Source organism: Eschscholzia californica, unplaced genomic scaffold, assembly GCF_041429995.1.
Source record: "Eschscholzia californica isolate CP2 unplaced genomic scaffold, dmEscCali1.0.p SCAF_1, whole genome shotgun sequence".
Lineage (NCBI taxonomy): Eukaryota > Viridiplantae > Streptophyta > Magnoliopsida > Ranunculales > Papaveraceae > Eschscholzia > Eschscholzia californica.
This window is the reverse complement of record NW_028238198.1, coordinates 25,522,970-25,538,855: the sequence shown is the minus strand read 5'-3', so window position 1 is coordinate 25,538,855 and position 15,886 is coordinate 25,522,970. Positions and strand designations below refer to the sequence as shown.

General features: G+C 35.8%; 2 protein-coding genes across 3 annotated transcripts; both read left to right on the top strand.

Annotated features, from left to right (window-relative positions):
* The first annotated feature begins 2,309 nt into the window (after positions 1–2,309).
* On the top strand, positions 2,310–6,616 carry LOC147565462 (Nucleolar histone methyltransferase-related protein). Of its 2 annotated transcripts, none has more exons than XM_086651950.1 (5): positions 2,310–2,518; positions 3,687–3,759; positions 3,850–3,945; positions 4,084–4,179; positions 5,541–6,616. In XM_086651950.1, the coding sequence occupies exons 2-5, from the start codon at positions 3,745–3,747 to the stop codon at positions 6,177–6,179; spliced, it is 846 nt and encodes a 281-aa protein (XP_086508076.1). In that variant the 5' UTR covers positions 2,310–2,518; positions 3,687–3,744; the 3' UTR covers positions 6,180–6,616. The 2 variants fall into 2 exon arrangements, with proteins under 2 accessions (XP_086508076.1, XP_086508075.1); XM_086651949.1 differs by having other exon boundaries at positions 4,084–4,185.
* Positions 6,617–8,157: 1,541 nt separating this feature from the next.
* On the top strand, positions 8,158–14,161 carry LOC147565461 (anthranilate synthase alpha subunit 1, chloroplastic-like). Its single transcript, XM_086651946.1, has 11 exons — positions 8,158–8,813; positions 8,923–9,107; positions 9,192–9,381; positions 10,625–10,776; positions 10,929–11,044; positions 11,150–11,396; positions 11,499–11,555; positions 11,859–12,011; positions 12,622–12,702; positions 13,046–13,132; positions 13,630–14,161. The coding sequence occupies exons 1-11, from the start codon at positions 8,627–8,629 to the stop codon at positions 13,954–13,956; spliced, it is 1,782 nt and encodes a 593-aa protein (XP_086508072.1). The 5' UTR covers positions 8,158–8,626; the 3' UTR covers positions 13,957–14,161.
* The last annotated feature ends 1,725 nt before the right edge of the window (positions 14,162–15,886 follow it).

Sequence of the window (15,886 nt, the reverse complement as noted above, 5' to 3'; positions counted from 1 at the left end):
TTTCTCAATTGACAGGTTTAATGATCATAATCTATATGACAACCAGATTTTTTTAATGTATAATATTATAATAAGTGACAATCGGACTTTTTAGGATATATTCTCATCTTCAGTGATTCTGATTTTCTGTCTCAAATGAGTAGTTATAAAATTTTGGATTTTTGAGTGAGAGGCCCAAAAAATGGAGGGTAAATAAGCATCACCCCCAGCCCAAAAAAAAAATGAGAACCTAGTCCAAATTGTCAGGACAGCTCAAACTTTTCTAGTTTTTATTTTATTTATCCCTCTTTTACCCCTCCACGGGAAAGTTCTGTGTTTTCTGACAATCTGACGGACGACAGCGAAGCAATTAATTCCCCGTACATGACGTCATGTCAGAGAAACATTCAGATTTTTTGAAAATTCAAAAATGGCGCCATTTTTTGACGAAATTTCAGCCAATTTTTTTGGATCCCTCCCATTATATTTTGTTTCAACTCCTTCTTTCTTCTTATTTATACATCCAAAAATCTTCTTCATCATTCTTATTTTGTTTTTCACATTTTATCTTCTTCATCTCTTTCAATCTCTAAAAACATAAATTTTCTTTTCTTTCTCTCTCTAAAAGTTTTATGTTCTCATTTTTGGATGTTCATCATTCTTATTTTGTTTCACATTTTATTTTCTTCATCTCTTTCAATCTCTAAAAACATCAATTTTCTGTTCTTTCTCTCTCTAAAAGTTTTATGTTCTCATTTTTGGGTGTTCATTCTTATTTTGTTTCACATTTTATCTTCTTCATCTCTTTCAATCTCTAAAAACATCAAAGTTTTCTGTCTTTCTCTCTCTAAAAGTTTTATGTTCTTATTTTTCTTCTTCATCACTCTTATTTGTTTCACATTTTATCTTCTTCATCTCTAAAAACATCAAAGTACATAACCAAATAGCCAGTGCACAGAACCATTTCCGGTAGAGAAGAAAATTCCCAGTTTAAAAGTGTCCAGTACTGAACCAAATGGCCAGTATATAGAACAATTCCCGGTGCACAAAAAAATTCTCAGCACAAAAATGTCTAGTACATAATCAAATGGCGAGTACACAGAATAATTCCCGGAACACAAGAAAATTCTCACTACAAAAATTTCTAGTACATAACCAAATGGCTTGTACACAGAACAATTCCCGGTACACAAGAAAATTCTCAGTACAAAAATGTGTAGTACATATCCAAAAAATGGCCAATACACTAAATAATTCCCGGTACACAAGAAAAATTCCTTATACAAATCAATGAAATACTACCAAAAATGAAGAAATTTGTTGAGATTGGAAAGAGATAAGAAATAAATCTGGAAAAAAAAAAAACGAAATCTGTTGAGATTGGAGAGAGAAATATGTGTGGGAGAAAATAAATAAGAAATAAGAAATAAATCTAGAAAAAAGAACAAAATGGCAAGTTGGTAAATTTTGTAATGGCAATTCTGTAAATTCGTGGAAAGTACAAGGTTTGATGTCAGGTGCGTCAGACTATTTTTCAAAAAAATTCGTATTTCCCGGAAATTTTTCGGTGGCAATTTTGTGAATTTATGGAAAGTACACAGTCTGATGGGAGGTGTGTCAGATTATTTGTCAGAAATTTTCGAGTTTCCCGGGAATTTTTCGATGGTCGTTTCGTAAATTTCAAAAAGAAGAAGGGTGTTTCGGAAATTCCACCCCCAGCCTGACTTGTTGGACCTGCCCCTCATTCTTTATCTGCAGTGGGCCTGATACATATTGTTGGGCTGATTTTGGACCTTTTGCCCAACCCCTCTAAAATTTTCAATATTGGGCCCAAAAAAATGAACAAAACACCAAAAGTAGTCAAAGATGGACAACTTCTAAAATGGCCCTTTAGACTGTTTTTAATTTTTTTCTTTTACGCAGAAAACCCAAAAGTAGACAAATTGGTTTGAAGTTTCCTTCCACAAGCTGAATTCATTATTTTGTAGAAACAAAAAAATGAGAGAAAATAAGTGTTAGGTAGATGAAAAATGAAATGATGAAAAACTGGCAGCGGAGATTAAAATGATGAAGATAAAAAGATGGCGGCTGAAGAAGAGACGAAGTTCTCTCTTCTGTTATAATAAAATACGAAATCCGACAAAAAAGATAAACAAGGACAAATTTGAAATCCAAAATACATGTCATCATAAATATACCACAAAAAGTGGTTTAAGGGGCATTTTAGAAGCTGGTCATTTTTAAGGATTTATTTTGGTGATTTGGTTATTTTTTGGGTCAGAATGGAATTAATTTTCTTCCAAAATTGCTCCAAGTACTCCTTTTCTTCACTCTCTCTCTCTCTCTATTACTTTTACCTTCCTTCAAACCCCATTTTATCCCACCCAAAACCTGCAAAAAAGAAGGTATGGTTTTGTTTATTAGGTTAAAAAGAACGAAGAAGGTGAGCTAATTGGAATCCAAACCCTAAACCTGTTTGATTGAGGGTTTGCAAAATTGGAAGCTAGGGCTTGGTTTACCAGGGTCAATAAGAATGAAGGTGAGTTCATTTTGGAATGAACTATGGGTACTTTGTTAATCCAAAAGCATTTTCCGTTTCTTTTTTACATATTAAGTAATCTAACTTATGTTATACTTCATGTCCAAGCTTTCAATGTGCAAACAGATTTTCCATTAACACTGTAGATATGGCTCCATAATGTAGATGAACATAGGGTATTATAGGCACAATAGCACGTAACACATTCTAACCCTGCCCTAATAATCTTATGGGAAACATATGTTATGTGTAAGCACAAACTCGCGTAATCTGTTCCACAGAATTGTCCGTGGCCCGATGTTTTTACATATTAGCTAATTTGATTTATGTAATACTGTAGGTTTTACGCACATAGAATCTCTTTACGTGCATACACGGATTTTCCCTTGACATTTTCGATGCACGGCTACATAGGGTAGTATATGCACAATCTCACGAAACACGTTCTCACCGTGCAGGGCCTGCACTAATAATATTATGGGAAGGCTATATATAAGCACGACCCCGCTTAATGTGTTCCACAGAATTGTCTGTGCCCGACTTGTTTTACATATTAACTGATTTGTTTGTGTAATAATCTAGGTTTTACACGCATAAATCTATTTATGTACATACGCTGATTTCCCCTTGACATGTTAGATAAATGGCTACATAATGGAGATGTAGGGTGGTATAGGCACAACCTCACTTTGCACCCTGCGGTAATAATGTTATGGGAAAGCTATATAAGCACTACCTCCTTAATTGTTTGTGCCTGCGGGCATGGGTTACACCTAATCTTTTCATGTTGCAGTCTTGCAGATCGGTTTCAATAATTGGATTGTCTGGCTAACCTACACTTCAATATTCCAACCCGGCCAACTTATGCGTGACAAAATTCTTTTGAACACGCTTCCTTCACAAAACTCAAAATGATACCACATTTTCACTGACTTTGAAATAATAACACTCAAGCAAAACCTAAGGATCAGTATCTTCAGCTATATCCTTAACAAAAAAAAGTATCTTCAGCTATATTCACCATTTTTCTTGTTTTTTTTTCTTGTTGTTGCTTTGGTCTAAACCGTGTTGAATATTCTAGTAGATGGATAATGGTGGGAGATATTTTGAAGATAAATTTCTCAGCTTTAAGTTAGGGTTTTTTATATGAAGTGGTATTATGTTTCAGCAACAATAGCTGCATTTTGGCACATTTCTTTTAAAGCAGAGGAAGGCGATCATCAGTCATGGCACCCAGAAAGGTTTGAATCTTTTTACCCTGAAATACTTCAAGGTTTTTCTTTGTTTTTTGCCTTTCTATTAATGTTCCTACAATCTTTATCTGAATTCAGCGTCAACAAACGCGAATGGATGCTGCCATTGATGCTTTAGTTCCATTAGGGTTTACCAAGCAACAAATTCGTAAGAAAGTGAAGGAACTTTTGAAGGTTTGAGCCAAAGTTCTTCAAATTTTGTTTCAAATGCATTTTTCTATGCCTAAACCTTGTTTTGAATGGTAAAGAGAAAAAACTATTCCAAAAAAAATAGTGAAGGGGAAATGATTGGTATGTTTAATTTTGTTTTAGGTTTATGGTGGAGATTTAGGATGGCCATTCATAGAAGAAGCTTCTTATAAGCTCGCTATTGATGTACTTTTAGAAGAACAAGAGAATGAACTTGTGGTAAAGGTTTGCCTTTTAATCTTCTTCACTTAATAAACTTCAAATGCATTTCTTTTAGTGTTGAATGGTGTTAATTATTCAGTTAAAAATTTGTGTGGAAGTGGTTTATTTAAATAGTAGGCACCTGTAGCGACACAAACCGTAGCCATTATCGGTATTCTCCACATTTTAGGCATTCGAGTCCAAGCACAATGGCTACATGGTTATGTTGTTCGTGAAGGCTCCGGGAGCCCACCCAAAAAGTCTAGACACTTACTAAGTTTGAGCTAGCACATATAGCTCAAGCGTCGGACACTCTCTCATGTGATGTGGGACTAATGCATCATATACGTAGAGAATTCATGTGGAGATTTGACCTGGGTATATGGTCTTGCTGATTTTTTCATTTTTTTTTATTTTTTTTATTTTTTTTTGTGGTGTTGCTGATTTTGGTTTTATGATTCTTACAAATATGAAATAGTTAAGTACTTCAACTATACGTTCATTTTGAAAATACTAAATAGGTCCGTATATGGCTTCCCGAAAAAGCATTAAGCTGAAGCCAGGAAATTCCGGCTTCTGCTTTTGAAGGAAAACAGGCTTTTTTGGCTTAAAAATTGCGGCTTTTTTAATCCAAACGCAACCATTTCTCTAAAAGCACTTTAAATAAGCTAGAAGCTGGGTTTTAGCTTGTTTTAAGCTGATCCAAACGAGGCCTAGGTCTTTCCAGGCCTACTTACATACAGCTTATCGACGGGTTGTAGGTAAGTTAGATCTCCTCGTCATCGAGATCACACTAAGACAATATCAACCTCTGTAAGGATTCTTACTTGATTAGATGTTGACTCAAGTTAGACTCCTGTTAGTCCCTAACTGGTTATTCAGTTTTGGAAGCACTAGGAAAGTAGGAAGTTAATGAGGGCTGAACTCTTCTAGGCTCGAGGTCCAAAGTAGAGCGCAGAAACTTGTATTTGGCTTCTTACGATTGTAACTCGTATTGAGCAAATTCAGAGAGTTGGCTGACCAGCTGTATTATGACCGGCTTTAGCATTAAGAACTGGAAATGGTAGTTTTTGGGGAAATCATTTGAAAGTAAAAAAACAAAATTTGCATTAGCCCGCTTTTACTACAAGTATATGTTGAAATACCAACATCTAGGCAAGGCACTATGATGGGCCTTAGTTAATTGGGGATTTAGTGAATAATGAAGTAACGAGTGAAGGAGCAATTTGGGAAATTTCATGAACTCAAATAAAAGATTATAGTTTAAATTATTTATCATTTAAGTAGTAACTTACTTTCATCGTGTACTAATGACCAGTTTTTTTTCCTCCTTAATGATCATTTATAATTGACCTCTCTTTTATATCATGTGAATATAGAAAATTGACTTCAATGAAAATGAGAGAGCTGTCGATTCATCAGCAGCTGAAACCTCTAATCCAGTCACCAGCCCTGATCTGGGGACTGAACAGATTGAGGAGAGAATACAAGATAATATTGGTCTTCTACCAGAAGACGATATCGGGTTGCTACCAGTCGAAGACGAAATCGGTCTTCTATCAGTCGAAGAAGAAATCGGTCTTGTACCAGTCGAAGAAGAAATCGGTCTACCAGTCGAAGGCGACATCGGTCTTCTACCAGTCGAGGAAGAAATCGGTCTTCTACCAGTCAAAGAAGAGATACAAAATAGAGAATCTGTCTCCCCGATATCAACCTGTCAGGAAGAACTAAGAACCCTGCATAACTATGAGACCCTAAGTATAACTTCACCTGCAGACAAGGAGAGAGAAAGCAAGAATGACAGTCTAGAAGTTCATACACCTGTTAGAGATACTCTTCAGTGCCAGAAGAGGAAACCGTGTTTTGGGTGGATTAGTGATGGAGATGATGAAGAAGATGAAGACAACTTTATATTTCCTGTCACCGTGGCTTCACTAAGACGTGAAATGACTCCAAACTTGTCAACGACTAGGAGATCCCGTAAGAGACGGTGGGATGTCCAGCCCGAAGAAATGTAAGTCTGTTTTACTCTTCAACTTTCTTCAAGTTGTTAAATTATATCCTGGGAGTTCAGATCCGCTGAACTTGTGATTGGAAAACAAACTATTGAACTCTGGTTTTAGAATGCTCAAATCGGGCTATCTGAAGTGTTAGAAAGAGCTGATGCCAGAAAGAAATGAAGGATCATAGTTAAGAGTGGTAAAAGCATATCGGTTGAAGTTTATATGATGTCAAATGCTCTTCTATCAAACTGAGAAATGCTTCACTCTTTGCTGCTTATATCTAAACTTTATGTTTTGTTGTTGAATACTTGGTTGTTTGGGAGATTATTTTTGTATATTAATAGGCTTCCAAAGAAATGAATTGCTGAGACCCATGCTCATGATTTGGATATATATCATGTTTGTTGTTGAATATTTGGATGTAATTCAAATACTGGTGTTTTGTTTGTGAAGGTTTTATATTTCCAAACATTTAGAAGATTAATGACTCTATGCAGGGTCATAAGTGCGGCCAAATCCTAGACGGAGTACGTGGCCGGCCAGATTTAGTGAGAGAATGTTAAAACACTTTCTGACAAAAAAACGAAGACTACATATTACCATTGTTTTTCGTCGGTAGGATGAGTACCGATATCCAAACATCCAAGTCAGATATATATTTTCGATTTAGTTCAAATGTACCATCTCAGTGATGTAAAACCTATAGCTATCTCTACAAAATATTAAAAGGTTTTGACCAAATTGTGTATATGAAAAGCGAGTGGGCGAAGGTGAAAAATTATCTGAATTGTGATTGTGAATAGCCATGAGCGTAGCTACTGAAAATCGGCAAGTGTCCATAAATTTATCTATAGACTTTCTTGCATTTAAATTTCCCTATACACTTTCTTGCATTGTAATACCATGCCTATGAGTTTAGGATTGATGCATTGTACAATACTTGTTAACATTTATTGGTCATGCAAAGACATAAGAATATAAGATTTCAACATATTGGTCAGGCATTCTAATTCTACTATGCTTGTTAAAGAATTTATATCAGTTGTTCAACAAGAAAAAAAAAAAAGATAACCATTTTCATGTGGTTGAAGTAAAAAATGTGTTTTCAAAATCTCAAAACTTAAACACATGTAGAAAAGGTTTTTGATATTATCTTACATGGAGATAATAGTAAATCGATTAATGAAGATCAATATCATAATTGGTAACAAATTTCTTTAACATTTATTAATTGTTAACGTGTATAAAATGAAGAAGTAATTTTATTCAAATCTTATCTGATTTGTAAACCTGTTCAAGTCTTATCCAATTCGTGCATGATATAAACAATTTCCTTAATTGAAATTATATTCTCACATGTGTATCGATTACTAGATTTCACAAATTGTGTTAGGATACGGTAACAATGCAATATAACAATTTTAACATTGTTTTATTTGTTTTAAATAGAAAAATGCCCGACATTATATCTTATAAATGTGTTTTTGGGATAAAATCTTGTTTATAACTAGTTAAAGTTTTCCCAATTACATCCTGAAGACTAATTTGATCATAGCAAACAAAATCAACAAATTATGACCTCAAGTTAGCTTAGATTTCCATTTGACATAGATATTCATCATGCCTCATAAAAATCTAAAGCAAGATAACCCCGACTCAAAATATGATATTTTAACCAAATCTTACAAAAGATGTTCTATCAAATGTGTATGTTTTTTCTACGTCATATCTGGAATCGAATTTGAAATCTAAATTAATCCATATAAGGTTTTCAGAATGTTTGTATTTTGTCTCGCTCGTGATATCTAATTCATCTAAAAAAACTAATTCTTCCTAATTTTAGATCAATTTAAGTTAAACGAATCTAACTCACACGAGTAAACTAGTCAAACTTAGTATATCTGTATTACGTCCTGTTTGTAATACTTGACTCGTCTAAAACTATTACTCCTTGGGAACAACACAAATGCTAAATGGGTTGAAAATTGGGGAATGGGGATGTGACCGATTCGAGTTAATTGGCCCATGGAGGGAGAGAAATGCCTTTACCAATTGGAATCAGTCATATCATCGTTTAGTTTGATGTTTTTTTTTTGATGAAATATGTTTAGTTTGATGTGGAACTCAATTTTAGGGCTAAATACCATTTGTGGTATTCTTTTAAAAGAAAATCATAGGTAATGATGTACCATGAACTTTTGAAGCAAAAGGGGCTGGAAAGCCAGGCCGCCCAGGGCCCATGACCTCCGGTCACTGTCAATTTGGATTGGTTTATAAAATCCCGTTAAAAAGCTCTCCGAATAGGCGAAAATAGACAGCTTCAGTGATTTAACAATCACAGAAGAAGAAGAACAAGACTCCATTGATTCTCTCTCTCTCTCTCTCTAAATTCTCTCTATAGTTAGTCTCTCTCTCTCTCTCTCTAAATCTTGAAGAAGAAATCTCAATTCGAGATTTAGGAGATGGAAAGTCTAGCATTTTCCCCCTGTTTCTCGCCGTCATTTCGTCGTTTATCTGCAGTCACTACCGTTAAATCTGTCACTACGAATGGATTAAGCTATGGTAGTAGTAACTATCCGATGAGTGTATTTAGTTCTCGTTCATCTTTTCCTTCTTTGAAATGTAAAGCTATTTCTACTCAATCTTCAGGTATTTTAGTTTCTCTCTCTAATTCGTCTCATTTTTACGATTTTCAGACATTTTTTGAGCGTTTTCAGTTGTTTAAAATCTAATTATTGGTTTAATTTCTTGTTCTTAGTGGATGATGAGGTGAAGTTTCAAGAAGCATCAAAGAATGGGAATTTGATTCCTCTTTTCCGCTGCATATTTTCTGATCATCTGACTCCGGTGCTTGCTTATCGATGTTTAGTTAAAGAAGATGATCGAGATGCGCCAAGTTTTCTGTTTGAATCGGTTGAACAGGGAGTGAGATCATCAAATGTTGTAAGTTGTTGGTTTCATTTTTTTGTTTACTTCTTCAATTTGAAATCTTGTGGTTTATGAAAGTTGGAGTTATTTTGTTATTAGGGAAGATATAGTGTGGTTGGAGCTCAACCAACAATGGAGATTGTGGCAAAGGAAAATCTCGTTACGATTATGGACCATGAGGAAGGAAGTAGAACAGAAGAGTTTGTTGAGGATCCAATGTCTATTCCTGAGAGACTAATGGAAGGATTGAATCCTCAACTTCTCAACGAACTTCCTGATGCATTTTGTGGTAAGACGGGCTTGATAAGATATATACTTCTTAATTTGTTTTTTGTTGATAAGAAAGCCACATTTTTATTCTACTTCAATGTTATCAGATACTCTACCGCCCTTGCGTACCACGTATCAAATCCACCCATATCATTTTTGGGAGGGGTCGTGGTCCATTACCCAAATTTGGCGTTTTGGACTTTTCGGCCTTAATTGCCCCAATTTATTTGTACACAAATTATTGGGAAATGTACAGGACCCTAAAATAGCGTACCGAAGAGGTATACCCCAAATTACCCGATACTCACATGGTAGCGTATCATGCATCGCGTACTAGATATTCACATGGTAGAATATATTTGTGTGAATTTTCTATTCAGTTAGTTCACTGAAATTTAAATCCTACAGTCTTATTTTTGGATACTATTACTTTGTTGCAGTTTCCATCTACATCTTCAATATCTTGGTTATTGGTTTACTCTGGGTAGAGTATCTTAACTAGAAATCTGGGGTTAGGTACCTGTATTGATACGGCCGGAAGGCTTCCTTGCTTTACTGTCACGTGTTCTATCATTATCGGGTTGGAAACGTCTTTTCAGTTGTTAGGAACCTCCAACAAAATTAGCCACCAATGTTTGTTCAAAATCATCTGATGACATATGCGCAGCCTTCCCACTGCTTTCTCATCAAGGAATATTCCCAGCGTAAAATGCATTTCCTACTGAATTTTGATAAAGGATACCCCTCTTCATCCAATTGCATATTCTTATTTCTACCACTCTTATTCTTTTTATACGTTTCTTGTAAAGGTACTTATAGTATTAGTATACGTGTAGACGTTTATGAACGACCATAGTATCAGTATCTCTGTCTCAAATGCACATACCATTAATTTCTGGAGTAAAAAAATTCACTTTTATAGATGTTGACAATTATGAAAGGCTACATGCAATTTCTTGTCATCGTGTGAGGTAGGTTTTGGAGGCTATGAAGTTTCATTTGGCATTTGAAGTCCTTGACTCTCACATATATTCTGTATCTGTATGACAGTTGGCCCTTGAGTATTTTGTCCCGGTTGAACAGTTGAAATTGTATCTTTGCTGCACATTTATCATTCAATTTTACACAATTGACTCATCCAGTTACAAAGAAAAGCATTATTTTATATGTTTCTATTTACTAATTTACATACAAATCAATGGAGAGTTTTGGGGAAAAGTACCACTACTGCATAAAAATCAGTTTCCTTAATTCATGAACAGGTGGATGGGTGGGTTATTTCTCTTATGACACAGTACGATATGTGGAGAAGAAGAAAATTCCATTCTCAAGCGCACCCACGGACGATAGGAACCTTGCAGATGTTCATTTAGGCCTCTATGATGATATAATTGTGTTTGATCATGTAGAGAAGGTAATCTTTAAACATGACAGTTGTGGGGATACTTGTTGCTGGAAATTTACAGGTTGAGATCCTGGGTGTTTGATTAGTTAATACTTTCTTTTGGAATGTATATTTTTATCAATTTACTTAGTGAGTTGTTTACTTTTCATATTGTTATTCAGAAAGCATATGTGATTCATTGGGTGCGTCTAGATCGGTACTCTTCAGTTGAGGAGGCTTACAAGGATGGGATGAAGAGATTGGAAGTCTTAGTATCTAGAGTACATAAAGTTGACCCGTGAGTAGACCATTTGTATTTCTGGTGTTGTTTTGACTAAGACCACTACCATTGTTTACCGTGAATGATTCCTTTTGTGAATTTGATTTGATTTTCCGTTGTCAGGCCGAAGTTATCTGCAGGCTCAGTGAACTTATATGCTCCTCATTTTGGTTCTCCATTGAAGAAGTCGTCTATGACAAGTGAAGCATATAAGAAGGCTGTCCTTGAGGCAAAAGAACATATCTTGGCAGGCGACATTTTCCAGATTGTGCTAAGTCAACGCTTTGAACGCCGTACCTTTGCTGACCCATTTGAAGTATACAGAGCGTTGAGAGTGGTGAATCCAAGTCCATACATGACTTATTTACAGGTATTTGTCTTGCTTCCGGAGTATAATCTGCTGATACTATCTACTCCACATGTATATTCTCCTGACCCAGTCTTCTGAAATTCATTTTCTCCACTTTATCAGGCTAGAGGCTGCATTCTTGTTGCATCAAGTCCGGAGATTCTCACTCGCGTGAAGAAGGTAATCTGAAATGGTTAATCATAAGGTCTTTTGTGTTTGTTATTCTCCGATGATTGTTGGACCTAATACATCATGTTCTGCACTTCTTCTCTAGTTGTGTTAGTTGGAACTCTTCTACTGATATTGGTATGTATCGTTAGGTCACATATTTGTTTTCGTCATGCCATGTCCCAACATGTTAATGTTCTGTTAGAGTCTTAGAGAGCCTTGACGTTTTCCCATCGACTGAGACCACTTATTATTATTACTATCATAATTGTTATTATTGTTATTATTTCATTCTTTCTTATTATATGTTGACAGAGAAAGATTGTAAACCGACCACTTGCTGGGACAATTAGAAGAGGGAAGACAGATGAGGAAGATCAGATACAGGAAAAAAAGCTGCTGGCTGACGAGAAGCAATGTGCTGAGCACATTATGCTTGTCGATTTGGGACGAAATGATGTTGGGAAGGTATGATGTTTATATATTTGACAGATGCGTACACCTTGAGGCGAGCCTCAAGGCAATACGGTCTGTTTTCACCTCGAGACGAGCCTCAAGGCAATACGGTCTGTTTTCACCTCGAGGCATTTGCATCTACAGACAAAAACAAAACGTACAAGCATTGATTAAGTTCATGCATCAATAGAAGTAACAACTGCAACATTTACACTTCTTGTCCGCTAAACACTCGAGTCTGTATAGTATTGTTGCAAACTGAATTAAGACTATAGTATATTTTCTTTTTATATAAATGTGGCATCATTTCTTTTTTCAACAAGAATTATGGTGCGTCTTTTATGCATCAAGGTGCACGCCACAAGACAACTCTTAGCTTTTCCAGAGCAAACCGCCTTGAGGTGGAAAGCCTTTTTCTTTTTAAAATAATAAATAAAGTAAAATTGGGAATGTATACCTTAATTTCTTTCACAATTTCATTTTACATGAACAGCCATGTGGTACGAAATGCGTGGCTTCATACTCAGACATATTGAACGTCTCTGTCAGTCTTTCCATTTTATTGTGAAGCGACTTAAATCGTTTTAATAACTAAGCTAAAGGCTGATCGTATCATCCACAGGTATCAAAGTCTGGGTCTGTGAAAGTGGAAAAGCTTATGAACATAGAAAGATACTCCCATGTCATGCACATCAGCTCAACGGTGAGAAACTCTATTTCCATGTGTGAATAAAAATTCAATATATAACTGCAAAAGTATGTTTGAACTTCAGCATAGGGAAACAGTAATGGTTTTTGACCTATTCATAGGAGTGCAGTCTGTAGTACCACACCACTTGTATTCTCTAGCATTAAAGTTGATCGCCAGTGTGAAATTTAAACCTGTAGGTCTTGTAATGTAACAAATGTATGTGGGTAGATTAACTTTCTCCTTCATGTTATTTGTTCTTTTCATTTCTGCCATTTTAGTAATGATGCGTAGGATAAGCAGTTTCTCTACTTGCTTGTTCAAGGTCATTTTAACAAATGCAATTGCTTTCTTGCAGGTGACAGGAGAGTTACTTGATGATCTTACTTGCTGGGATGCTTTACGTGCTGCATTGCCTGTCGGAACAGTTAGTGGGGCACCCAAGGTTCAATTATCCTACTTAGTACTTGTTAGTTGTTACTATTTTTTTCTTCAATATTTCCTCTGTCGGTTCTCGCCAGAATCCATTTCATCATAAACTTCTCCTTAAGCCAGCAAGCCCTCAACCAAGTAACTCCGCTTTGACAATAACAGAGAGAAAAATATGGATAATCCGAAGCTCCTATCTATTGCATTATTCTTGGTTGTGTCCGATTAGCGAGTTACGCATCTTCAATTGAACAATTTTTGTTATCAAGGGAAGGAATAATCGTGATTGAAGAAGTTAAGATAGGCAACTTTCATGAAATAGGACAGGGAAGTTAAGCGGGAGACTCTAATGCAATCCTCATAAACTTCATAGCATTCTTGTCAACACAAGCTCATCATGACCTATCACTCTTGTTTACATATTCTTCAATTTCTCTTCATCCGCGATTACCTGTAACTGTAATACCTTTTTCTCATTATCTTTCTTTTGGGTTCCACTACTTGTAAAAACAGGTGAAAGCCATGGAGTTAATAGATCAGTTAGAAGTAACAAGAAGAGGACCGTATAGCGGTGGATTTGGGGGAGTATCATATTCGGGCGACATGGACATTGCACTTGCTTTACGTACAATTGTTTTCCAGACTGGAATACGTCATGACACAATGTACTCGTACAAGGATGAGAATAGGCGTCGAGAATGGGTTGCACATCTTCAGGCTGGTGCTGGCATTGTAGCTGATAGTATTCCTGAGGATGAACAACAAGAATGCGAAAATAAAGCTGCTGGTCTTGTACGGGCAATTGAGCTTGCCGAGTCGACATTCGTAGACAGAACTTAATGTAATTTCCAATTTCGTAGTCAGGGGCGTGTTTGGGGGTGTGTGACCCCTGTGACCTATTGGGTCCACTCTAAGGACGGGTGTTCCTTAAATAGTGAAGCTAGATGTAAAACTTTGAAGTTTTAAATTATTTCAAGAAATGAAATGTAGCTTAGTGGGAGGTTGTGGATTAATTCAAGATATAAAAAGTTCATAATTTAAATCAGTTGGCGTTTTTGTTTACTATACTAAGTGTAAAAATTACTGTTACATTTTATATTATCGTACAAAGAACCCAAGATACAATTCGGCATCAGGTTCTCAAATTCTCAACCACATTACTATTTCGCCTCCTGTATGATGGTTCTTAATTCAGAAACAGATGACCCACTGTTGTCTTGCATCCAACAATTTTTTAATGTTGGCAAGTTGAAATAAGAGAAAGAAAAACTGGAAAGGGAGCTAGGGAGGTAACAATTGACATTGTCTTGAAATTTTTTTGTTCATCACTTTCTTCTGAGTATTTTCTTTATTACAGAAGGTCATTAGCTGACCCTGGAAAGATTTGAAGGCTAAGCGAGACAGACATGGAGGATCAGATTGGAGGCGCAAGAGTTGGATGATGAAACAGAATGTGCTGAGTTATGCTGGCTGGTTTAAAAAGGAATGATGTCGGGAAGGTATTATTTTGTTTCCTCTGCAATTGTTCAAACCCACACTGGACTTGGCGAAAGTTTTAACTTGTAGCATCCCAATTACTGACTTATCTGAACCCCCATTCTTGAATACTTGTTGTTCTATATAAAAACCAAAATCCTCCACTAAAATCCCTGCATATCCCAAAGCAGAGGTTAGACTCCATTTAAGAATTGTGGATAAGAAACTAAAACTATGGATTTCGGCAACCTACATGGAAAGGAAACTAAAACTCTAATGTCACCAAAATTGCTCCTTGAGGCGTCTGTCCCGCAAACTCACCATTTACATGAACTACAATGCTGGTTTTATATTTGTTTTCGTGTCAAAGGAGATGCCTTTGAATATATTATTTGCAGCTAACAAGTATGAATCCCCAGCCTGCAGGTACCAAAGGCTAGGATTGTGAAAGTAGAAAAGCTTATGAACATTGAGCAGCGCTTCCATGTCTTGCACATGAGCTCCACGGTAGGAAGTCAATTTAGTATATCTAGATTTCGTGAAAGTCCTCATCTAAGTAACTACAGAAGATAAACAAATTGGATTCTTGCAGGTGACTGGAGAATTGCTCGATGATATGAATTGCTAGGAACATTACGTGCTGAATCGCCTCTTGCTACTGTTACTGGCCGCACCCAAGGTTCAATATCTACCTAAACTACAACCCCTTGCCTATCATTTCATTTTCATCGTCTAACATTTCTCTCTTTTCCATTTCTTATGATATGGGTGTACTTTCTTTTTAAGAAAATGCAAAGATTATATTAAAAGGCCGAAAGACAAAAAATGATTACAAGAATGTTTGGAGACAAACAAAAATTGTTTAACACCCTCAAAAAGGAATAATCTTGACTCCACAAATAAGGATAGCATCCCAAGTAGATATAATCATGAATCATCTCAACAATTTGGTATCATTTATTTCATTCATAGGAAATTTATACCGATATTATGACACGATGATATAGTTTATGAGAAAATAAAAGAATAGGTTCCGCTTGCATCAATTAAGTGTAAATAAATATCTCACTAATTTATGAATACTCAAGTATTTCATATTGCGTAATGCACAACTACTGGATTCAATCCAAAGAGACAATTAAACAAACACACAGATAAAAATATCGATATGATACGTTACAAATTACAATCACGTATTTGCCCTCATACTTCTCGTATGTGACCTCGTAACTTATTTCTTTAATAGCTACCACAATGTATCTCAGCTTTCTCTTTTAGTGAAATGGTGGAAATA

Bases quoted from the DNA above. Each gene is read 5' to 3' on its own strand.
- LOC147565462 (XM_086651949.1), top strand. The intron at 3,946-4,083 runs GTTTGAGCCAAA...ATTTTGTTTTAG, and splicing joins AAGTGAAGGAACTTTTGAAG to GTTTATGGTGGAGATTTAGG. The intron at 4,186-5,540 runs GTTTGCCTTTTA...ATGTGAATATAG, and splicing joins AGAATGAACTTGTGGTAAAG to AAAATTGACTTCAATGAAAA.
- LOC147565461 (XM_086651946.1), top strand. From the start codon at position 8,627: ATGGAAAGTCTAGCATTTTCCCCCTGTTTCTCGCCGTCATTTCGTCGT. The intron at 8,814-8,922 runs GTATTTTAGTTT...TCTTGTTCTTAG, and splicing joins TATTTCTACTCAATCTTCAG to TGGATGATGAGGTGAAGTTT. The intron at 13,133-13,629 runs GTTCAATTATCC...TTGTAAAAACAG, and splicing joins CAGTTAGTGGGGCACCCAAG to GTGAAAGCCATGGAGTTAAT.